General features: G+C 42.4%; 1 protein-coding gene and 1 non-coding gene across 2 annotated transcripts; one reads left to right on the forward strand and one right to left on the reverse strand.

Moving 5' to 3' along the window:
• Window positions 1–2,880: 2,880 nt before the first annotated feature.
• ITLN1 (intelectin 1) lies at window positions 2,881–20,401 on the reverse strand. The gene is made up of 5 exons (XM_049710242.1): window positions 20,391–20,401; window positions 17,375–17,648; window positions 16,885–17,043; window positions 16,358–16,482; window positions 2,881–3,049 (listed from the first exon to the last, which is right to left on the reverse strand). Exons 1-5 carry the CDS (start codon window positions 20,399–20,401, stop codon window positions 2,881–2,883), a joined length of 738 nt encoding a protein of 245 aa, XP_049566199.1.
• LOC117198329 (U2 spliceosomal RNA) lies at window positions 3,291–3,482 on the forward strand. Its single transcript, XR_004479443.1, has one exon. It is a non-coding gene; the product is annotated as a U2 spliceosomal RNA (small nuclear RNA).
• Window positions 20,402–25,907: the final 5,506 nt, after the last annotated feature.

Genomic DNA, 25,907 nt, shown 5'->3' on the forward strand with positions numbered 1-25,907 from the left:
ACCTCCCTTTACCCTTAGGGAGGGGAGAGGAGTTGGAGGGTGAATCAACCAATGGCCAACGAGTTAGTCAATCAAGGCTATGTGATGAAGCCTCCATAAAAACCCAATAGGAGAGGGTTCAGAGATTCTGGGTTGGTGAACAAGTAGAGATTCGAGGAGAGTGGTGTGCTCAGAGAAGGCATAGAAACTCCGTGCCCTTTCCCCGTACTTGCCCTATATATTTCTTCTATCTGGCTGTTCCTGAGTTATATCCTTTCATAATAAACAGGTAATCTAGTAAGTAAAATGTTTCTCTGAGTTCTGTGAGCTGCTCTAGCAAATTAATTGACTCCAAGGACTGGGTCATTGGAACCTCTCATCTATAGCCAGTAGGTCAGAAGCACAGGTGACAATCTGGACTTGCAACTGGTGTCTGAAGGGGGGCGGAGGGGGCAGTCTGGTGAGACTGAGTCATTAACCTCCTGGTAGATAGCATCAGAATTGTGTTGAATTGTAGGACACCAGCTAGTGTTGAAGAATTGCTTGGCAGTGTGGGAAAAATCCCGCCTCCCCCACTAGAATTGGGTCAGAACTATTTTTTTAAAAAATATTTTTCTATTTATTTACTTATTTTTGGTTGCGTTGGGTCTTCATTGCTGTGCACAGGCTTTCTCTAGTTGTGGAGAGGAGGGCTAGTCTTTGTTGAGGTGCGTGGGCTTCTCATTGTGGTGGTTTCCCTTGTTGCGGAGCACGGGATCTAGCTACGCGGGCTTCAGTAGTTGTGGCATGTGGGCCCTAGAGCGCAGGCTCAGTAGTTGTGGTGCACGGGCTTAGGTGCTCTGCAGCATGTGGGATGTTCCCAGACCAGGGGTGGAACCCGTGTCCCCTGCATTGGCAGGCGGATTCTTAACCACTGCGCCACCAGGGAAGCCCCTGTGTTGTCATATTATTCATGTTCCCCACAGTGGGGGTCCTGGTGCTCAGTCAGAGCCCAGGCAGCAAGGATGGTGGAGCATTTTAAGGAGCTAGATTTAAAATGGCTGCAGAAGAGCCCATTCCTTTAATTTTCAGATACTTTGACTTCTTGGGGCCTTACTTGCCCTGGAGGGACTACCCCTTTTAGGGTTAACTAATTCCTAGGGGTAGCAACTTGTTTGTAAGCATTCCTGCCTTGTGCAAATGAACCAATCCAGAGCCCATACCCTCAGCCACCTGTTTATTACGCTCTTTCACTCTGGGCCACTATCCACCTGCCCTAATCACGCAGGGTCAGGTACCAGACAACTAGGGACAGCCCCTGTGCCCCAGAGCCCGCTGAAATTATTCAAACTAGCCAATCCTAAACCTGCTTATGCTGCCTTGCCTCTTCCTTCCTGTGGAAACCACAATAAAGGCTCTTGTGTAAGTTTTCCCCTCACTCCCTCTGCCTCCTGACTGACCCTGGTTCTTCCCTGTGTGGGCCCCCCACCCTTGTGGTATGGCATCCCCCCCCCCCTTGGGAACTGTGAGTATAACTATCTCTTTTTTTCTTCCAGTGTTTTTGAGATATAGTTGACATACAGCTCTGTATAAGTTTAAGGTGTACAGCACAATGATTTGATTCACATACATCCTGAAATGATTATCACAATGATTTTAGTGAGCATCTGTCATCTAATACAGGTACAAAATTAAATAGAAAAAAAGAATAAAAATATTTTTTTTCTTGTACTGAGAACTCTTAGGATTTACCCTCTTAACAACTTTCATAACATACAGCAGTGTTAATTATATTTATCATGTGCATTACATCCCTAGTACTTCTTTTTTTTTTAATTTAAGAAATTATTTTATAAGTCCTTTTCACTCAAAATCTGAAAGATATATTTTTTTAATTGACAAGTATGATGATATAAAAAGAACTTTCCATGAAACCTTTAGGCAATGGAATCACCACCTCAAGCAAAGCCAAAGCCAGGTATCCAAAAGGAGAAAATGTTCACCGCTTCCATTCCAAAGGGCCAGTCCCCTGAATGTGTAAATTGCAGATCCAGGCCCTTAGGATAAAGCCCAACCGAGAACCCTGGAAGAAAAGGGCCGAAGACCCCCAACAAGGAGTTACTTCACAGAGAGAAAATAAAGGCGACTCTGAAACAGGAGAGGTCACTCAACCTTATTTACCCAAGATTAGAAAACTGCAAATCCAAACTACGCTGAGGTACCATTGTCACCTATGAGATCGACCCCTCCCCCTTTCCCCACCCTGCACCAAAAAAGCATTCCCAAATTTGATGCCACGTGGGGTTGTTGGCGAGGCTGGGGAAAGAGGCGCTGCCAGAGAACGCCTGCCCTGCTCTTCCGGTTACCGTCCCTGATCTCCCGAGCTTCAAGGCTCCGTTGCAGTCAGGGTGGCTGGCACCGCGACGGCCCTGCACCACCGTGAGGGCACAAGGGCACCCGACCGGCCTCCGCAGAGCGCCGTGCACGGGAGCCAGGCGCCATTCGCAGGCCCTTCAGTCCGTGCACGTCGATTTGAGCAAATTCCACGGGAGTGAATCACGCTGAGTAAACGGAGATGCTAAAGTATTGATTTGCGACGGGCAGTGTTGCATTCCAACGACTGTCACCCAGGACTTCCCTTCTCAGGACGACCCCACCCCCCACCCCAGGGGAGCCGAACTGTTGGGCAGAAGATGGGCGGGAGAACACCGACGCGAGCTGAGCGGCCCCGAGCAATGAGGGGCTAGGGGGTGTGGTGGTGGCTGAAGAGCCGCCGTAATCATGGCTTGTGCCGGGAACTGGCTAAGCGTGTAGGAGGCACTCCTACTCATTGAACGGTTGTTGAATGTGCAGTGCGTGCGGGGGGAAGAGTGGTGGACAAAAGCAAGTTCTTGATTTCTGGGACTCGAACCGTGAGAGCTGCTACCGTATCACCGCTCCCTTCGCATTCTCCGGCTGCCGCGCCTGTCCCTGGTCTGCGGCATGAAGTGCACCGGCCAGCAGGGCAGGAGGCTGGCTCCCGGTCGGGCCTGGGCTCCGGGCGCGAGGAGGCGGTCGGGAGGGTGGAGTCCGCTCGCGGTAGCCGCGCCTCCTCGGGGGACAGAAGGCGGAGCATGCAGATTGGAAATGGCTGTTCGGCGCGGGAATGACGGAACAATCAAGTACATAGAATTTCTCCTCACAAAGGTGGCGAACAGAAAGTCTGCACAGGAGTCCATGGTAGCACTGTTGACGACGCAAAGGGAATCAGACAAGGAGTGAGGATTAGGGTGCTCACCGTACCTGGATAGGGATGAAGGAAGGATCGCAACGGCCGGAGGCGATGAGCTGGTGTCCCCTCTCGGCGTTTTCGTTGAAATCAAATGTAGTAGTTGTTTGTATCAATTTAGCCTGTGGTAAGTTTTGTGTCGGAAAATAACACCTTAAATGAGTTTTTAAAACCGAGAGTCAGAACGGAGAGTCGTTTTCGTTTGTTCTGCGCACCGGGTTTTTCTTGCACTGTTGTTGCAGACAGTGCGTTTCCATATGAGGGTTGATTCAGTTGTATGAAGATTAACACTTGTGGTGTTGTCTACTAATCGCCTTTTTTCCCACGGGGCTCTTGACAATGGTTTGTCCTGTTTTTCTGTAAACAGTGGAGTAAAGAGAAAGGCTGGTAGGAGTAGTTGCCCTAAAACTACTTGTTCATTGAGTAGAAGCGCGGCAGCTTTCGACGGACCGTAAGGTGGGAATGTTTTCGTCTTTTTCTAGGTATGTGTTCAGTGACTCTCATTCTGTAGAACTTAAGTTCCTTTGCCCGCTTCTCGTTTTGTGAGTTTCACAGCCGGTAAACTCTTCTATCTTTTCTGTCTTTTTTTCCTGAAGGAGAGACTTCAGATGGAGCCCTATGAAAATGATACAGCATTCTGCCATGGGGGAGAGCTGAAATCGGCACGCAGCTTTACTGGTTACTCACAGCCTGAACGAGAAGGACGTGGTTGCCGAACAAGGAACTCCGGGCACGGAACTCGGGAGACGGAGAAGCTTTTCCACCAAGAAGGCGCTGCAGGGTCCTGCTCCATGTTATGGTTGTGAACTTTCACGTTAGCATTCTGTACATCTGCGAAATACTAGTTGCGAAGTTTTTTTTTTTTTTTTTTGTAGAAAACTGTAAGATTCTTACATATAGTTTTACTTTCTCCATGAAAGAAAGCCTGTGTTCAGTAATTTATATTTTTAATATCCTTATTTTGGAAAGATCCAGTTAGTTAATGTATCTCCATCAAAAATCTTTTTTTTCTTGAATTTTACTTTATTTTTTCATACAGCAGGTTCTTATTAGTTATCTACTTTATACATATTAGTGTATATATGTCAATCCCAATCTCCCAAATCATCCCACCATTAAGTTATACTTAACCTAGAGTATAACTATCTCTTCAATGACAGTTGTCTCCTCATCTATTGGCCTTGCCATACCTAAATAGTAATAAAACATATATTTTAAAACAGGGGCTGGTGTTTCATGTTGGCTTCTCTGGTTGTAGACACTGAAAGGGAGTTTGAAGTACAAGACGGTCTTTGGAATCTATACCTGTGAAGGAAAAAAAGGGCGGTGATAGTAGGGAATGGAGACAGGCAAGGTTTAAGACTTTTTTAAAAAAAATTTATTTCTTTGTTCGGCTGCTTCGGCTCTTAGTTGCAGCACGTCGGATCTATCTTTAGTTGCAACATGTGAACTCTTAGTTGCGGCATGTGGGACCTAGTTCCCTGACCAGGGATCGAACTTGGGCCCCCTGCACTGGGAGTGTGGAGTCTTAGCCACTGGACCACCAGGGAAGTCCCAGTTTGACTTTTAAGTGATATTTAAAAGGCAGAATCAGCAGGATTTGAGCCAAGTCTTCCAACTCAGCTTGAATGGGTGGTTAGTACTGTTCTTAGTCCCAGACAAGTGGTCTCCTGCTCAGGATGCTTCAGAAGGCACCACGCTAGTCTCCGTGGCAGTGCCCATCTGCACAGGGTGAGGAGTCCACAGATCCATTTTCCCTACCAAAGGAGACAGCCTGTCTGCAGAAGTAAAGAAAGAGTAAAAGAAGCAAAAAGAAGATGAAGAGAGTAGCTGAGGACCTCACCTGAGCCTGTACTTACCCCATCATGCCCCTGACTCCACCTCTGGATCTCCTGGTCACATAGCTGATAAATTCTACTTTATTTGCTTATGCTGGTTTTTGAGGTAGATTTATATCACTTGGAATTGAAAGATTTCTGACTGCTATTAACAGCACAATATGTTGAAGCAGAGGATGGAAATGTACTTCATTTTAATGAAGGCAGACAGCTGGATCATGGAAACTAAATGTTGAGATTAAGAACAGACAACCGATCTTCTTTTTTTTTTTTTTCCGTACGCGGGCCTCTCACTGTTGTGGCCTCTCCCGTTGTGGAGCACAGGCTCTGGACACGCAGGCTCAGTGGCCATGGCTCACAGGCCTAGCTGCTCCACGGCATGTGGGATCTTCCCAGACCAGGGCACGAACCCGTGCCCCCTGCATCGGCAGGCGGACTCTCAACCACTGTGCCACCAGGGAAGCCTGCATGTGTCTTTTTGAATTATGGTTTTCTCTGGGTATATGCCCAGTACTGGGATTGCTGGATCATATGGTAATTCTATTTTTAGTTTTTTAAGGAACCTCCATACTGTGCTCCACAGTGACTGTATCAATTCACATTCCCACCAACACTGCAAGAGTGTTCCCTTTTCTCCACACCCTCACCAGCATTTGTTGTTTGTAGATTTTCTGATGCCCATTCTAACTGGTGTGAGGTGATACCTCATTGTAGTTTTGATTTGCATTTCTCAAATAATTAGTAATGTGGAGAAGCTTTTCATGTGCTTCTTGTCCATCTGTATGTTTTCTTTGGAGAAATGTCTATTTAGGTCTTCTGACCATTTTTGGATTGGGTTGTTTGTTTCTTTAATATTGAGCTGCATGAGCTGTTTATATATTTTGGAGATTAATCCTTTCTCTGTTGATTCATTTGCAAATATTTTCTCCCATTCTGAGTGTTGTCTTTTCCTCTTGTTTATGGTTTCCTTTGCTGCGCAAAAGCTTTTAAGTTTCATTAGGTCCTATTTGTTTGTTTTTGTTTTTATTTCCATTACTCTAGGAGGTGGATCAAAAAAGATCTTGCTGTGATTTATGTCAAAGAATGTTCTTCCTATGTTTTCCTCGAAGAGTTTTATAGTGTCCGGTCTTACATTTAGGTCTCTAATCTATTTTGAGTCTATTTTTGTATATGGTGTTAGGGAGTGTTCTAATTTCATTCTTTTACATGTAGCTGTCCAGTTTTCTCAGCACCACTTATTGAAGAGACTGTCTTTTCTCCATTGTATATCCTTGCCTCCTTTGTCATAGATTAGTTGACCATAGGTGCATGGGTTTATCTCTGAGCTTTCTATCTTGTTCCATTGATCTATGTTTCTGTTTTTGTGCAAGTACCATATTGTCTTGTTTACTGTAGCTTTGTAGTATAGTCTGAAGTCAGGGAATCTGATTCCTCCAGCTCCGTTTTTTCCCCTCAAGACTGGTTTGGCTATTCGGGGTCTTTTTTGTCTCCATACAAATTTTAAGATTTTTTGTTTTAGTTCCGTAGAAACTGCCATTGGTAATTTGATAGGGATTGCATTAAATCTGTAGATTGCTTTGGATAGTATAGTCAATTTCACAATATTGATTCTTCCAATCCAAGAACATGGTATATCTCTCCATCTATTGGTGTCATCTTTAGTTTTTTTCATCAATGTCTTATAGTTTTCTGCTTACAGGTCTTTTTTCTCCTTAGGTAGGTTTATTCCTAGGTAATTTATTCTTTTTGTTGCAATGGTAAATGGGAGTGTTTTCTTAATTTCTCTTTTAGAGTTTTCATCATTAGTGTATAGGAATGCAAGAGATTTCTGTGTATTAATTTTGTATCCTGCAACCTTACTAAATTCATTGATTAGCTCTTGTAGTTTTCTGGTAGCATCTTTAGGATTCTCTATATATAGTATCATGTCATCTGCAAACAGTGACAATTTTACCTCTTCTTTTCCAATTTGTATTCCTTTTAGTTCTTTTTCTTCTCTGATTGCCGTGGCTAGGACTTGCAAAACTATGTTGAATAATAGTGGTGAGAGTGGACATCCTTGTCTTGTTCCTGATCTTAGAGGAAATGCTTTCAGTTTTTCAACATTGAGAATGATGTTTGCTGTGGGTTTGTCATATATGGCCTTTATTTTGTTGAGGTAGGTTCCCTCTATGCCCACTTTCTGGAGAGTTTTTATCATAAATGGGTGTTGAATTTTGTCAAAAGCTTTTTCTGTATCTATTGAGATGATCATATGGTTTTTATTCTTCAATTTGTTAATATGGTGTATCACATTGATTGATTTGTGTATATTGAAGAATCCTTGCATCCCTGGGATAAATCCCACTTGATCATGGTGTATGATCCTTTTAATATGTTGTTGGATTCTGTTTGCTAGTATTTTGTTGAGGATTTTTGCATCTATATTCATCAGTGATATTGGTCTGTAATTTTCTTTTTTTGTAGTATCTTTGTCTGGTTTTGGTATCAGGGTGATGGTGGCCTCATAGAATGAGTTTGGGAGTGTTCCTTCCTCTGCAGTTCTTTGGAAGAGTTTGAGAAGGATGGGTATTAGTTCTTCTCTAAATGTTTGATAGAATTCACCTGTGAAGCCATCTGGTCCTGGACTTTTGTTTGCTGGAAGATTTTTAAATTTATTTATTTATTTATTTATTTTTGGCTGTGTTGGGTCTTCGTTTCAGTGCGAGGGCTTTCTCCAGTTGCGTTGAGCGGGGGCCAGTCTTCATCGCGGTATACGGGCCTTTCACTATCGCGGCCTCTCGTTGCGGAGCACATGCTCCAGACACGCAGGCTCAGTGGTTGTGGCTCACGGGCCCAGTTGCTCCACGGCATGTGGGATCCTCCCAGAGGAGGGCTCGAAACCGTCTGTGTCCCCTGCATTTGCAGGTAGACTCTCAACCACTGCGCCACCAGGGAAGCCCCTGTTGGAAGATTTTTCATCACAGTTTCAATTTCATTACTTGTGATTGGTCTGTTCATATTTTCTATTTCTTCCTGGTCAGTCTTGGAAGGTTATACCCTTTCTAAGAATTTGTCCATTTCTTCCAGGTTGTCCATTTTATTTGCATAGAGTTGCTTGTAGTAGTCTCTTAGGATGCTTTGTATTTCTGTGGTGTCTGTTGTAACTTCTCCTTTTTCATTTCTAATTTTATTAATTTGAGTCCTCTCCCTCTTTTTCTTGATGAGTCTGGCTAATGGTTTATCAATTTTGTTTATCTTCTCAAAGAACCAGCTTTTAGTTTTATTGATCTTTGCTATTATTTTCTTTGTTTCTCTTTCATGTATTTGTGCTCTGATCTTTATGATTTCTTTCCTTCTGCTAACTTTGGGTTTTGTTTGTTCTTCTTTTTCTAGTTCCTTTAGGTGTAAGGTTAGATTGTTTATTTGAGATGTTTCTTTTTTCTTGAGGTAGGCTTGTATAGCTAGAAACTTCCCTCTTAGAACTGCTTTTGCTGCATCCCATAGGTTTTGGATCGTCGTGTTTTCATTGTCATTTGTCTCTAGGTATTTTTTGATTTCCTCTTTGATTTCTTCAGTGATCTCTTGGTTATTTAGTAATGTATTGTTTAGTCTCCATGTGTTTGTGTTTTTCACGTTTCTTTCCCTGTAATTCATTTCTAATCTCATAGTGTTGTGGTCAGAAAAGATGCTTGATATGATTTCAGTTTTCTTAAACTTACTGAGGTTTGATTTGTGACCCAAGATGTGATCTATCCTGGAGAATGTTCTGTGTGCACTTGAGAAGAAATTGTAATCTGCTCTTTTTGTATGGAATGTCCTATAAATATCAATTAATTCTATATGGTCTATTGTGTCATTTAAAGCTTCTGTTTCCTTATTTATTTTCATTTTGGATGATCTGTCCATTGGTGTAAGTGAGATGTTAAAGTCCTCCACTATTATTGTGTTACTGTCGATTTCCTCTTTTATAGCTGTTAGCAATTGCCTTATGTATTGAGGTGCTCCTATGTCGGGTGTATATATATATTTATAATTGTTACATCTTCTTCTTGTATTGATCCCTTGATCATTATGTAGTGTCCTTCCTTGTCTTTGTAAAGAATAAACATTCTTTATTTTAAAGTCTATTTTATCTGCTATGAGTATTGAAACTCCAGCTTTCTTTTGATTTCCATTTGCATGGAATATCTTTTTCCATCCCCTCACTTTCAGTCTGAATGTGTCCCTAGTTCTGAAGTGGGTCTCTTGTAGACAGCATAAATATGGGTCTTGCTTTTGTGTCCATTCAGCAAGCCTTTGTCTTTTGGTTGGAGTCTTTAATCCATTCATATTTAAGGTAATAATCGTTATGTATGTTCCTATGACCATTTTCTTAATTGTTTTGGGCTTGTTTTTGTAGGTCCTTTTCTTCTCTTGTGTTTCCCACTTAGAGAAGTTCTGTTAGCATTTGTTGTAGAGCTGGTTGGGTGGTGCTGAATTCTCTTAGCTTTTGCTTGTCTGTAAAGCTTTTGATTTCTTCATCGAATCTGCTATTGATTCCTTCTAGTGTAGTTTTCATTTCAGTTATTGTATTGTTCGTCTCTGTTTGTTTGTTCTTTAATTCTTCTAGGTCTTTGTTAAACATTTCTTGCATCTCCTCGATCTTTGCCTCCATTCTTTTTCCAAGGTCCTGGATCATCTTCACTATCATTATTCTGAATTCTTTTTCTGGAAGGTTGCCTACCTCCACTTCATTTAGTTGTTTTTCTGGGGTTTTATCTTTTTCCTTCAGCTGGTACATAATGCTCTGCCTTTTCATCTTGTCTCTCCTTCTGTGAATGTGGTTTTTTTTCCACAGGCTGCAGGATTGTAGTTCTTTTTGCTTCTGCTGTCTGCCCTCTCATACATTCATTTATTAAAGCATGGATTTAATAATTTTTTGAACACCTACTACCTGGTAGGCACTGAGGATAGAATAGTGAGTAAAAACAGATGTGGTCTCAGCTACCTGAGAGAGTTCTCTTCATGACTATATAGAGACGTCAAAGGGATCTCTCCAATGACACTGCCTGAAATATCACCCTTGAGAGAGAACAATGGTTTGAGAATCAGATTTATAGACAATGAGCCATTAAAGAAAAGGAGTTGTAAATAAAATAAATGGAGAGACAAAGTTTCATGATAGAATAAGCATTTAAAAATGACCATTGTTTCTAAATTATTTTCTAGGTTTAGTACAACTAAGATCAGAATTCCAAAAAGTTACCATTGTTCAACTTCATTAATAATCAAAGAAATGTAGATGAGAAGTTTGCTTTTAAAAAAAATTAAAAATTGATAAAAACATGATAAATCATAGCTTCTAATGGTGGACTCAGCTCATGACTCCAATCCCATTTTTTCCCCTTGTTTTTTTAATGTCAGTAGCAAAATATTCAAATTCTCAGCCTCCTTACTATCTAGAAATTGCCATGTAACAAATGCTAGTGAACAGAAGTCTAATTGCTCTTTGTGCATTATTTTTTCTTCTTCCCTGGAATACAGATATGATGATTGGAGAGACAGTAACCATTCTGTGTTCATGAGGCTGAAAAATATATATATACAAAGGATGGTGAAGCAGGAACATCAAAGAAGTCAAGTACCCTCTTGAGACTGTTGTGTCTCATATCAGTCCTCCATTGTCTACCTCTGGAAATTTTGTTTTGTGATAAATAACCCCCTGAACTATTTAAGCTGCTGTAAGTTTTTCTATTATTTGTAGCCAAATATAATCCTTGACTAGGGGTTCAAGAAACGGACTCTTTTTTTTTTTTTTTTTGCTTTACGCGGGCCTCTCACTGCTGTGGCCTCTCCCGTTGCGGAGCGCAGGCTCCGGACGCGCAGGCTCAGTGGCCATGGCTCACGGGCCCAGCCGCTCCGCGGCATGTGGGATCTTCCTGGACTGGGACACGAACCTGCGTCCCCTGCATTGGCAGGCGGACTCTCAACCACTGCGCCACCAGGGAAGCCCACAAACGGACTCTTTTATGACAGATTAGTGGTTGCCAGAGGGGAGGGGGCTTGGGGGAGCAAAGTAGGTGAAGAAGATTGAGTACAAATTTCCAGTTATAAAAAAAGCAAGGGCTTCCCTGGTGGCGCAGTGGTTGAGAGTCCACCTGCCGATGCAGGGGACATGGGTTTGTGCCCCGGTCCGGGAAGATCCCACATGCTGCAGAGCGACTGTGCCCGTGAGCCATGACCACTGAGTCTGCACGTCCGGAGCCTGTGCTCCGCAACGGGAGAGGCCACAACATTGAGAGGCCCGTGTACCGCAAAAAAAAAAAGCAAGTCATGGGTTGTAATGTATCGCATGGGTTATATAGTCAATAATATTGTATTAACTTTGTAAGGTAACAGATGGTAATTAGACTTATTGTGGTGACCATTTTGCAATGCACATAAATGCTGAATCAATATGCTGTATCCCTAAAAGTAATATAATATTGTATGTCAATTACACCTCAATAAAAGAAAAAGAAAGAAATGGACCCTTTAAATCTCTACTGGTAGAAATAAAAATTGACACAAAGTTATCAGACAGACAATATAGATAACTTCAAAAAAGTTTATAGATGTCTTTAGTCTAAATCTTGGCTCCCTAAACTCACCTGGTCCTTGGAAAGTTATCCATATATCTGAGTCTCAGTTTCTTTAACTGAATACAGATCATACACATAATAATAAAATACAGATAATAATGGTAAAGTCCTCACATATTGTTTTTTAAAAATTAAATGGAATAACATTACACCCCTTATAAGAGTGCCCGGCTTATGCTAACTGCTTGATACATACTAGCTATTATTATATTTTATTCTTGAGAGTTTTGAAAAGTCTACTTTAATTCAATTTCACTCACTCATTAAAAAGACATTTTTGGGCCTTTCTGCTGCTGAAGAATCACTGTGCCATGCATTGTGGTAAACTCTGAAACAGATGTAAAGAAAACAAAGACATGTTCATTGAGTTGTAGAGTGCAGTGGGAAAGAGGGCAAAGTCAGGGGAATGGCAGGGAGAGACATCCATGTAAGCAAATAATTCAAACACTAAAAGTACACTTGTTTTTACATAGTTTAAGAGACTAATGCATTAAAAACATTATTAGTTTATGTTTTTGGACACACAATGTTAGATATAATTTTGTGACAACAACAACTGAGGGGTGGAGAGCTATAAAGGAACAGAGTTTTTATATGATATTGAAGTTAAGCTGGTATAAATTCAAATATGATGTTATAACTTCAGTATGTTACATGTAATCTCCATGTTAAGCACAAATAAAATAGCCATAGGATATACACAAAAGGAAATGAGAAAAGAATTTAAACGTTTCACTACAAAAAATTTTATAAACTAAACTCAAAAGAAGACAGTAATGCAGGAGAAGAGAAATGAAAATCTATAAGGCATATGGAAAACAAAGCAAAATGACAGAAGTAAGTCCCTCCTTATCAGTGATTACTTGAAATGTAAATGGAATAAATTCTCCAATCAAAAGATAGAGATTGGCAGAATGGATTAAAAAATCATGATCCAAGTTTATACTGTCTCCAGGAAACTCACTTTAGATCTGAAGATGCAAATGTATTGAAAGTAAATAAAAGTGAAAGGAGGGAAAAAGATATTCTATGCAAATATTAACAAAAAGAGGACAGGGTAGGTACGCTAATATCAGACAAAATAGACTTTAAATTTAAAAAAGTTGCAAGAGACAAAGGACATTATATATTAATAAAGTTTCAATACAGCAAGAAGACATAGCAATTATAAACATTTATGCAACTAATAATAGACCATTAAAATATATAAAGCAAAGATGGACATGATTGAAAGGAGAGATAGTTCTACAATAGGCTTGCAGCCCCAAAGGGAAAGGGGTGGGAGACTTAATCATCAAACCAGAACAGCCCCTGAGTTCTCCTTCCAAGGGGTGGAGGAACTTTTCCTTACTGTCTCCCTCCCTTGATGAGCTTCTTGGAATGAGGACTTCCCTGCTAAGTTGGGATCCTGTGCTTGTTTTGTAAACTCCCTGGGGATTGCTGTTGAGTCCTTTAGGAGGAAAGCCCAGTGATGCCACTGCCCACATATTTTGCTCAGTGGAGACAAGGACTTCGGTTTTCTCAGGGCCAGCCTAGGCTCAGCACAGAATCATAGACTTAGAATTTATCATGAAGTTCATTTACTTCCATGGGAAACAATATAAAGTTACAAAATTAAAAAAATTGCCAACTGAAGATTAAGGAGCAAAAATAGAACATTTGTTATCAGTATTAAGTTGATAATTGCATGTGGTTATATATGAGGATATCGCTATTAGGCAAATACACACTTATCTAGGGGAAAGGGTCTTCATGTATGTAACTTACCTCAACTTGTTCAGAAAAAAGTGTGTTTGTGTATGCATGAAGAGAGGGCATACATGATAAAGCAAATGGGGTAAAATACTAACAATAGGTGACTCTAGGTAAAAGCGATATATGAGTTTTTGTGTTATTTCTATTTTTGCAATGTTCTGTAAATTTTCAATTATTTCTAAACAAAAAGTAAATAAAAGATGACATGACAGTGTGAAACATGTCACAATCTGGGTTGGGACAAAGTCCAGTAGTAGGACAGGGGAAAAATCCATCAGCTTTGCCTGTGGGTGGGTGTGTCAGGGAAGGCTTCACGGAGAAGTTTCAGGAGAGACTTGAAGGATGCCGTCTTGACAGAGATGTGTGAGGCACTGGAGCATCTGACTGAGGTGGGAGCAGGACAGGTTGCAGGGAAGAACTGTAAGGTCCCATCCATGCTGAAAGTCTGTTACAGAATGTAACACTATATGTGCTCTGACCCAGCAGGCTTCCCCCTCCTCAGACGGTGAGTGTCACCAGTGTGACCAAGGGCACTGCTCCCTGCCCCTCCAGCCAGTCACACATTCCTTCTCAGTGCCAGGGTTCAAGGCCCGGGGACCTTCAAGGGAAGGACTCCCGAGGGAGGAACCTGCAGCCTGAAGTGAGCAGGGCTCGGCAGGGCCCTGGTGGTTTGCTCTCCCTATAAAGGCTCAGCACTTCACCCACCTCAGGACTCTCTGCAGAGGCAGTAGCTCTGAGTCTCCACTTGGCTGGGAGCTCTCAGCTCCTGGCATCTGTGAGGAAGGAAAGAGGGAGCTCTCCGTGCTGTGAGGAAGGTTTTTCTGAGTCTGAGACAAGATCCGAGTGTGTGGGGAGCCATGATGCCAGCTCAGGTCTGGTCTTGGTCTCAGAGATGGGAAGTTTCAGAGAAAGGGGCCCATGGCCTCTTAAGGATTTGTAGCATTGGATAGAGGTGGGGGCTATTCCAGGAGGTTCCAGAATGTTCATAAGCCCATCACTTTCCATTTGAGGTTTCCTTACTCAGAAAGTTCAAAGAGCAAGGATGGAAGGAAAAGATGGACAAGCCAAATGACCTTGTGCCTCTCCTTTCCCCTTAGGGGCCGGGGGCCAGATTCTGTCTCCTGCTGTTCCTCTCTTTGGCCAGCAGAGGGCTGAGTGCAGGTCAGTCACTCAGGAGCCGCAGTTTCTTCAGCTCACCTGAGGTGTGCAGTGGAGCAGAAGGAGTAGAGCTGGGCTGAGGTCCTGGGCCAGAGGGGAGTTATGTAGATGCAGAGAAGCCACACTTTGCAGCCGGCTTAGGAGGCTCAGGGAGCCGTGATAAAGACTGTGCTCCCTTCTAGCTACTTCTACTGCTATGGCCTTGGCCCAGGGATTCCCAGAGGGAGCTGGGTGGTCAGAGCTGTGTCCAGGGAATATCCTTCTTTAGTCCCCATCCTCACAATTCCATCCTCACAGTAGGTGTAATGATAGTTTTCACTTTTAATTAATTGAGCAGAAGAATGCAAGTGTGAAGCCTGTACTAGACTGTGGGTCAGCTAGTCATAGCAGAGAGGATCCTGACCTCTGGGGCCTTATAGCGCAGTGCTGAACTGGTGAAGTGGGCAGGGGCTGGGATCTGATGACCAGGAAGGCTGCTGTCAGCTGTACCAGACTATTAATGAGAATTATCTTCACATCCTCTAGCAGCGACCCATTCTCCTGAGACATTTTGGGAGAGCAAAACCTGCTCTTCTTTCCTCTTTCCTGCCTAGAAGCATCAAGGAAAGTTGAAAGAAAGAAAAGAGAAAAGAGAAAGAGAAAGTTGTGGTGAAGCAAGTGGTGAGTTATAAACCCACCCAGCGTCCTCTCATCTGAGTCACTTTTAAGCTAAATGGACCCCAGTCATGGACAGCAAGAGGAGTGTGCCCATCACTCTTGTCTGCTCTGACTCCAGCTACAGCCAAGGAGATTTCCAGTGAGAACTCTGAGGCTTTTCGGTCCCACCCAGGCACAGCAGACATGATCTTCTGAACACAGAGAGTATGTAGTGCTCCTGGTGACTCTTAAGGTGGTGGCCAGAGCAGTGATGAGTCTAAGATTTTCCCCTTCCTGTAAGCTGAAAAGTTAGCCTGCCACAGTTTCATAGATGCTGGCAGAAAATATGAAACTCCTGACAGTGAGACAAAGAAATGTATTATTCACATTCATAGCAGTAGCCAGAGTACCAGCATTTTCTTGTGCTGCTTCCCTGAGTCCCATCCCCACAGGGTGACGTGAAGAGGGCCAGGAAAACATTTGCAGATTTAGTCTGTTTGCCAAGCAGCTCGTAAATTGGGCTCGTCAAGCAACTACAAACCTTTTCAGAGAGTATAGTTTATTCTCTTTGGGGCTGAGTATGAGGAGGAACTCTGCGCTTAGAGAATCTGAATCTTATATAAAGGGCTGAGACCATGCCTGCCCTTTACTCTTAGTTCCAGAGGCTACATCCTGATGCAGACTTGAGATGTGGTTGGGTGCTGATTTCTGGCCTCTCCAGGCCAAAAGGAAGCACAATCCATTGAGAGTTAATATCTCTGTCTTCTAAGGATGTTACTGCTACAAAGTCTTTGAATATGTAGCATGGAACAAAGGCTGTCAGTGTCCCTGTTCACAGATGACCCACTTTGCCACTTTGCAAGTTGTTCTCACCTGTGAACATTAGCCTAGTTTTTACTCTTTTAAGAGCCATACAGGGTATTGGTTAAGAAGCCTGGGTTTATATCCTATAAATTGGAGAGGATAGTAATTTTAACTTCATAGTGTTCTAATGATGATTAAATGACACATGTCAAGTTCCTAGAAAAGAGTTTGGCACATTGTACGTGTTAAACAAATGCTAACAATTGTTAATTGTTGTTATTTACACTTTCCCCAAGAGTGCAGGGAAGGATGGATGACGGGGCTTTGGAAGCAGATACTCACGCTGACCAACTGGTGAGGAGTAAGATGCAGTTTTCTCAGCATCACCAAAGTCATAGACCAGAGGAATAGCTGGGCCATTGTCAGTCTGACAGCTCCCTGATCCGTACTTCACTGGGTATTTCTGCAGGGACCCAAGATACAGGTTGTGTGAGGACAGTAGAGAAGCTGCCACATTGGGAATTTGGGGATTTAGAGCCTTCAGGTGGCAATATGCAGAAATCAGTCTAAATAATAGTGACTCCTTCCCACTCCCCCCACCCCATAGCTAGGTTCCTAACTAGCTTCAAGCCCTTGTCCTTCTCCCTCTCTACCCCCTCTCTCCTCCTCCATAGGCCTCATCCTGTGCTCAGCTCAGCTTCCTGAGAGAGGTAGCACATGAGTTCACCTGACCCACAGGTGGAAGAAACAACCAAGCACAAGCACCTGCTAGTGACACGGAACCCAGAGCAGACTTACTTTTCACCCCAGACACTTGGCTCTCTGTTCACCAAAAGAAGTGTGAACAGCCTGCAGCCCCATACACCCGGTAGAGTCCAAACAGATTGTGTCCCAGATTCGGGAAGAAGCTAGTGTTGGTGCGGTACCTCAGCAGGGAGCTGTTCCTCCAGTGCTGCAGGGGGCGCTTGTTGGGCACATGCCACATGCCCAGGTCCTGGGCCTGGATGTCATAGTAACCAGGGTTCTGCAGAGCAACACACACACTGATCCTGAACAGCCCAGGAGGTCCCACTAACCAAAGACCCACACATGCAGTTCTCAGTTGAGCTGAGAGCTCTGGGCTCCAGGGGGGCAGGTGGCAGCAACGCTCAGACACCTGCCATCGCCAGCAGACGATAAGGCCCCACCGCCCAAAAAGACCCGGTGGGAGAAAGTCGTAATTCAAGACATGGACTTTTTTCCTTCTTCTTCTCCAGCCCTACCTCCTCATCCCCATCTCCCACCCTCCCTTCCACATGCTCTGCTCCAGCCACACTCAGCTCTCCACCCTTTCCCAGCTGGGTGGTCAGTGCCACCAACCTTGTATCACTGGTGGACGCCTCTACAGACCCAAACGTGTTGGCCCAGTTGCCGTCCCTCTCTGGGCAGTCTGCCATGCTGCCCTGCTGACTCGACCAGCGATCACCTACCATGCATTTCCCAGGAATGTGGTTCTCGTGCACACTGGCCACTAGGGTCCAGCCGCCATCCCCAGAGGTCATGTCACAGAAGGTCTGGTAGATGACGCCATTCTCAGTGTAGAGAAAATACAGGCCATCTGCGGACGGAACCAGCCTAGAGAGCCCGTGTCTGTGAGTACAGGGTCCATTTCAGGCTCCAAAACCAGAAACACCCTGGGAAGTCAGGGAAACACCAGGGAAGCCCGATGAGAACTTTTAATATCTACTCTCTTAGTAACTTTTCAATGTACAATACAGTATTGTTAACTATAGTCACCAGTCTGTACTTTATATCCACAGGACTAATTTTATAACTGAAAGTTTGTACCTTTTGACCACTGGACATAATTTCCTGTATTGAAGTGCAATTTATCTGTATCCTCATGTATGATTAGTACTTTTATGTTGTGTTTAAAAAGTATTTCCAGGGCTTCCCTGGTGGCGCAGTGGTTGAGAATCCGCCTGCTGATGCAGGGGACACGGGTTCGTGCCCAGGTCCGGGAAGATCCCACATGCCGCGGAGCAGCTGGGCCCGTGAGCCATGGCCGCTGAGCCTGTGCGTCCGGAGCCTGTGCTCCGCAATGGGAGAGGCCACAATAGTGAGAGGCCCGCCCCGTGTACCGCAAAAAAAAAAAAAAAAAAAAAAATATGGGCATAGGACTTGAGTAGACATTTTTCTAAAGAAGATATAGAACCAGCCAACAAGCACATGAAAAGATGTCCCACACCACTAATCACTAGGGAAATGCTAATCAAAACTATGAGATACCACTTTACACCCTTAGGATGGCCTTTATAAAAAAAAATAATAAACAGAAAATAACAAGTGAGGAAGACCCAGGAATTTGCATTTCTATCAAGCTCCTAGGTGATTCTGATGCTGCTGGTCCAGGAACCACACTTTGAGAACTACTGTCCTAGAATTTCTTCTCCCTAGTTAGGGTCCTATATCAGATTGTTAGAGCTGCTGTAGCAAAACACCATAAACTGGGTGGCTTAAACAACAGATATTTATTGTTTCATAGTTCCGGAGGCTGAAAGTCTGAGATCAAGGTGTCAGAAGGGCTGGTTCCTCCTGAAGGGTGTGAGGGAGAATCTGTCCCATGCCTCTCCCCTAGCTTTCGGTTGTTTGCCGCCAATCTTTGACGTTCCCTGACTTGTAGATGTATCACCAGAATTCTGCCTTCAACTTCACGTGATGTGTCTCTCTCTGTGTCCAAATATTACTTTTTCATAAGGACACCAGTCATATTGGATCAGGGCTTACCCTAATGACATATCTTAATGTGATTTTCTCCAAAGACCCTATTTCAAATTAAGGTTCTATGCTGAGGTACTGGGGATTGGTACATCAACATCTTTTGGGGGGACACAATTCAATCCATAACAGGTCCCTTATATATTTTGGTCTCCATATGGCTGAACAATTCACTCAGCAGCACATTAAGCCTTATCATAGGCAATTCTATCCTTTCCCTTTCTGCAATCCTGTCCTGGCCTCAGCTGCTTTTTAATTGTAGGATGCCTTTGTCTTCCTTTATATGTTAGGCTTGCAACAGAGTTGGGCTTCTGGTTCCACTCTCTTGGCATTTTAGGGGAGGAATACTCCCTTCTTTGTACATTATTTCTGCTCCTTTAGCACTAAGAACAAACCACAAACCATCACAGTGGGACCATGAGACAAAACTGTATGTACAGAAACCAATAACTCTCCCCTTTATTTAAATAACAAGTTAGAAGACATAATGGAAGAAAAGATCCCGTTTATCAATACAATAACAATAAAAAATTTGGGGATAAATTTAACTAGTAATGTGTGAGATCTAGATGATGAAACTATAAACACCAAGATATTTTGAGGAGGAAAATGGTTCAGTCCTGGAATAAGTAGGGTGAAGGTGCCAACAAAGCAAACTGACAGATGTTACACGGAGCCAACCTGTCATGATCTCCACAGTTAAAGTAGCCAAGTCTTCTGAAACTGTTTCCTTTGATAACCCACTCAAGTGCATATAACAATGATAATGCCATGTGGGATTTTTAGGAATTCTTTATATGCTCTAGATACAGCCTTTTATTCATTATGTGTGTTACAAATTCTTTTCCCATTCTGGGCCTTGCCTTTTCACTTTATGGGTTTTTGATAAACAGAGGTTCTTAATTGTAATGAATTGCAATTTACTGTTCCTGTTCCTTTTGTGTCTTATTTAATAAATTTTTCCTTATTCCCAGGTCATGAAGATACTTGTGGGGTATATTCACAGGTATCTTTACCTGTGTAATATTCTAAAAGCACTGTTGTTTTATGTTTCACATAAAAATCTACAGTTGAGCTGTAATTGACTTTTTTCTTTATTGAGAGGTAGGAGTTGCTTAATTTTCTTTCCCATTTTGATTTCAAACTGTCCCAGCACCCCTGTGATTGATTTACTGTTATTTACCCCACTTCTTTGCACTTTCCCGATGGGTGGTTTGGTGCCCACTTGCTTTCTCCACTTATTTTCTCTCCACATCTTCATGTCCTTAGAGTGTCCTATCCATGGAAATCCAGGCTGGAAGTAAGGGAATTTCACAAAACTGGGTTCTCCTTTGGGCTGGCAGGAAGACCATTTAAAATGGGTAAGAAAAAGAGACTCCCGCAAAGGCCCAGAAATCATCTCCCCAGTTTTGGAGTCTGCAGTGTGCTGAAGGTTCTCTGCAGCTCAGAGACATCCACTCTGATGCAAGGTAGACCCTGCTTGTAGATGTGTCACCAGAATTCTGCCTTCAACTTCACGTGATGTGTCTGTCTCTGTGTCCAAATATTACTTTTTCATAAGGACATAGGACTAATATTTTCTATTTTGAGAACATCTTAGCACAGCTCTGTTACCTCCACTCCATTGAACCACTAACTTGAAGGAATTATTGTTCCTAAGAAAGTAACTCGTGGACACTGACCCCTCTCCTGGCAATGAAGAAAACAACAGAAAAGAGATTCTGGTCATTGCCATTGAAAAAATATAACCAAGGTGCAGAAAGTGTCCTAGTGATCACTTTTATTTCCCTTTCTCTTTTCTAGGCGTGAAATCCCAAAGGGAAAGGGATGGGAGACTTAATGATCAACCAAGAACAGCCCATGAATTTTCCTTCCAAGGGGTGGAGGAGCGTTCTCTTACTCTCTCCCTTCTTCCACCAGCTGCTTGGAATGCAGATTTTCCTGCTAAATTGGGATGCTGTGGTTGTCTTGCAGACCCTCTGCGGATTGCTGCTGTGTCCTTTAGGTGGAAAACCCGTGTTGCTTCTGCCCACATACTTTGCCCAATGGAGACGAGGATTTTGGTTTTCTCAGGCTAAGCAGAGAATCACAGACTTAGAACTTGTCATAAAGTTCATTTACTTCAATGGGAAAAATATAATGTTTACAAAATTTAAAAATTTGCTAATTAAAGATTAAAAGGCAAACATTTAACATTATTATTATTATTTACTATAAATATATAATATGTTAAATATTTAGAGCATATATTTGTAGAGCACATTTTACTAATATAAAAGTCAAAAACAGGGCTTCCCTGGTGGCGCAGTGGTTGAGAGTCCGCCTGCCGATGCAGGGGACACGGGTTCGTGCCCCGGTCTGGGAAGATCCCACATGCCGCGGAGTGGCTGGGCCCGAGAGCCATGGCCACTGAGCCTGCGCGTCTGGAGCCTGTGCTCCGCAACGGGAGAGGCCACAACAGTGAGAGGCCCGCGTACCGCAAAAACAAAAACAAAAACAAAAGTCAAAAACATCAATAAAAAAGGAAAAATTTCAGGCTTTGACACTTCAGGAAGCTTTGAAGACAATAGTCTCCCAGATATTTAAAAACAAAACCAAACCAAACCTCAAGAGCAGCTTCTGTGAGAAAGATATAAAGTAATCTTTGGTCCAGAAATGGGTGGACTTCGGCACTTTACTTGAAGGATTTACTTGGAGCCCTACATGCATCTCCAACAGAACCCACACTAAGCCTGCAAAGCTCTTGTTTCTCAGGAACAATAAGTGAAGCAAATACAGTATGAGTTCTATGACAATTCAGGCAGCGCATAAAAAAAACCAAACGTGATGTCCCTTCCTGCAAGATATCAAGGTCTCCACTTCATCTCAAACAGCTGATGCCAGGGGCAGAATCTGGTTTACCTAGATGCAAGAGGCCACTGATACAAGACAAAGTGTGTTTTCTAAATGACTTCACAGTAAGAAAAAAAAAAAATCCAGGATTTTCAAGGTGGGGAAAAGTTATAAGAGACTCCCTCCACATTGACTAAATATCTGAGGTAAGAGCAATCAGAACTAATCGCTATCCCTTCTCCCAACGTCAGGGAGCTGTAGAAAAGGCTGCCTTGTTGCTCAACAGAGAAGGAAAGAGGAAAAAAAAATACATATATATATATGAGAAGATTAGTCTCAACATAGATTTATACCCCATTCACTGGATCAAAACAAATTATAAAACCATCATACTTATTTCCACAATATGCTCAAAAGTATGTACAGGCAACCAGAAACTATAAGTCTACATAGAAAGTTTGAAGAAAAATAAATGAATTGCTAGAAAAGATATAGTTTTAAAAATTCAATTAACATCTATTATTAATATCATTTTACATGAAAGATATTTTAATAACAACAAAATAGAAAGGACATAATCACAGAGTAAATATAGTTCTTTACCTTGAATACATCTAATTGCATGGAAGATCCACATTTTTGTTCTTATATTTTTTATGGTGTATGCCAACTCCTGGAAACTGTCATGACCTGCCACCATCTTTAGAGGGCAACTTGTGAATCTCTGATTTAGTAAAAACTCCTCTCATGATCAAAACTTTTGACATCATTCATACCCCAGATCAATGAGTTCTCTGAGAAAATATATTTACCTCCCTTTCTCAGTGACAGAATCAACCACTTCTTCCTATGTATTTTCATAATTCTGAGACAAGCTTTTATTATGTAACTGATAACATTGCATTCAAATATTTATTTGCCTCTTTTAGCAATTATTAAGAGAGATGGTGATTTCCCATGTTTGCTAAGCTAATATTTTCTATTTTGAGAACATCAAGGAAATGAATTACTCAAAGGGTTCAGATGAATTAAAGCAAGAAATGAGTTCTCAGATGTCTAGCGTTACAAAGTTTTAAAAAAACAACAACAAAAAATTGCAGGAATAGACTATAACCAGGCCTAAAACCGGTGTCTGCCACCAGGGTGTTGTGACTACAAAACAAGCTTTCAGTACTCCTGTACACTGTGATATCCTGTAAGATTGAAATGTTAGTGTACTAACTGGGGTAAAACCAGGATGGGTTTTTAAGCAAGGAATGGATATGGTGACATTTTTTAAGAGGAATGTAGTTTTATTCAATTTGAAAATTTAATGCAAAATGTTCCTCAAGATATATATTAAGATACACATTCAGATTTCATATTTTTGAAAAACACTAAAATATTTTATTATACCCCAAATACTGGGATTTTGGAACTTAAAAGCTCTGTATTTCAGAATGTCAGCATATGCCAAACCTGTACTGTAATCACAAACTCCCCACTAGGCCCAGGTTTTCAGGCTGCTTGAGGTCTTACCCAGCAGTTACACACTTTTCTGGTAGGTCACTGAATACACATTTGTCCTCATATTCTCAATAGTCCTTTGTTAGAAACAGTATTCAGCAGAGAATAAACCCATATGTTGATGATCAAAGAATGAACATCTGGAAGATTACTAAATCCAAACGTAATTAAAAATGTATTGTTTTACTCCCCCAAATTTTACTAAGCAAATTTTAGAAGTTTTATATATCATGTAGAAACAATATTGCTCAGCTCCCTCAGCTGCTAGGTTGGGTCTGTGTCACTAGTTACTATATTGCACATGAGATACCACATAGCAAATACATGCTCTTGACTGAGGTGGATGGAGACAAAGATTTTGGGAGTGGTATTTTTTTGTGTGTGTGTGTGTGTATATATATATATATATATATATAGTGCCTGCATATGTGTCTGTGTGTCTGTGTGTGTCCTGATTGAAGATGATTTATCAAGGAAATTTTTCCATACTGTTTGCCTGTTGAAGACCCAGAATCAGTTATTCCTTTTGCTCCTGCTTGCAAAACAGACCACCTTTTCTCTCTGAGGTCCTGTCCTTTGTAATATAGAACCAAGGCAGCTGACATGCAGTGCTCACATTGTTTCCCAGAGGTCTTCCCTTAAAGCTCCAGTGCAGTAGGTACATCACATACCTCCTGAGATACCACAGGCAACACATGTAACATTTTCCCTACAACAGAACACAGAACTCCATCCTTTAACCTCCAAGATTAGTTTCTTCATCAGCTATAAGCATGCCACCAAGCCAGGGCTACATATTTGAGTTATTTCCTGAGGCTGGGAAAAGGGCAATGTTGACTTGTGCCCTGCCTGGTAAAGGCTTCAGCCTGAAAATAACCTTTTCTGCTTACATTCCTTGGCTAGAACAAGTCCCATGGCCCTTTTTAACTTCACAGATAAGAGGTGCAGTCTTCCATGTGCCTCTAAAAGAAGTGAATTGAATCAGAGTGAACAATACTAATGATTACCTGAAAGTTTTCCTGATGAGGTGACATTAGTGGTCATTTACTTATGGCTGTAAGAAACAGCAGAGATGCATGGGAGACAGTTCGGTCCTCTTTCTGTATCTCCTTCCCTCTCTCTCCTTCCTTTCCTCCACCCCTCCCTCCCCCTTTCCTTTTTTTTCATAATGACTTAGACACTTATAAACCACTACCCAACTCCAAAACTGGAATGTTATTAATAACCTATACCTACCCATGTGCTCCTCTACATTGCCGTTGTCTGAATTTGTGTTTACCATTCTGTTGTGTAGACTTACTTGGGCCAAGATTGTGGCCTGAGCTCTACTTCCTTTCATAGGCACAATAAAATTAAAACAGAGTAACTATTGATGAGAAAGATTGGAATCTAACAGAAAAGATCTTCTACAACTAAAGATATAGAGAAGGAATCTCAAGGAGTTAGGTAGGAGGGGTGGAGTCTTGATATATCAAGACCCATACCCTTGGGTGGATGACCCATAAATGGGAACATAATTACAATTGCAGAAGCTCTTCCTGAGGAGTGAGTGCTCTGAGCCCCACATCAGGCTCTCCAGACTGGGGGCCCTGCACTGGGATGATGAGCTCCCAGAACGTTTGACTTTGAAGGTCGGCAGGGCTTACTTTTGGGAGAGCCAGAGGGCTGTGGGAAACAGAGACTCCACTCTTAAAGGGGGCACACAGGATCTCACACACTCCAGGACCCAGGGCAGAAAGAGTAATCTGAAAGGAGCTTATAGCTCATAGCCACCTGCCTATCTTGGGAAGCCTCATGGAGAGGTAGGAGGTAACTGGAGCTCACCCTGGTGACATAGACGTTGGTAGCAGCCATTTTTGGGAACTTGTCCTACTACCTGGGCACTGGTGCTGGCAAGCACCATTTTGTAATCTTCTATCTAGCTTATTAGCACTGGAACCTGCCCCCCCCACCAATACTGTGATGCCTCAGGCCGCGCAACTGATTGGTGGGGACACAGTCTCACCCACCAGTAGGCAGGCTGCCTTAAGACTCCCTGAACTGACACCTTCCTTATGACATGGCCTGTCCACCAGAGCGTCCAGGACCCTGCCCCCCAGACCAGGGCATAGGCAGTAACCCTAGAACCCCCAGAGCCCTGCAGCCAGAAATTCCAGGATCTGGCTCTGCCTGCCAGTGGGCTGGTAGGCCAAATGACCAGTAAGACAGAAATACAGCCCCACCCATTAAAAAAAAAAAAAAAGGAACAACAACAAAAATGTTACAATGAAGGAGCAAGGTAAAAACCTACAAGACCAAATAAGTGAAGATGAAATAGGCAGCCTACCTGAAAAAGAATTCAGAGTAATGATAGTAAAGGATGATCCAAAATCTCAGAAACAGAACGGAGAAAATACAAGAAACGTTTAACAAGGATCTAGAAGAACTGAAGAGCAAACAAACAGTGATGAACAGCACAATAACTGAAATTAAAAATACTCTAGAAGGAATCAGTAGCAGAATAACTGAGGCAGAAGAAAGGATAAGTGACCTGGAAGATAAAATGATGGAAATAACTGCTGTGGAGCGGAATAAAGAAAAAAGAATGAAAGAATTGAGGTCTCAAAGACCTCTGGGACAACATTAAGTGCACCAACATTCGTATTATAGGGGTCCAGGAGAAGAACAGAAAGAGAAAGGGTCTGAGAAAATATTGGAAGAGATTAGAGTTGAAAACTTCCCTAACATGGGAAAGGAAATAGTCAATCAAGTCCAGGAAACACAGAGAGTCCCATACAGTATAAACCCAAAGAG

Source organism: Orcinus orca, chromosome 1 (assembly GCF_937001465.1).
Source record: "Orcinus orca chromosome 1, mOrcOrc1.1, whole genome shotgun sequence".
NCBI classification, from domain to species: Eukaryota; Metazoa; Chordata; class Mammalia; order Artiodactyla; family Delphinidae; genus Orcinus; species Orcinus orca.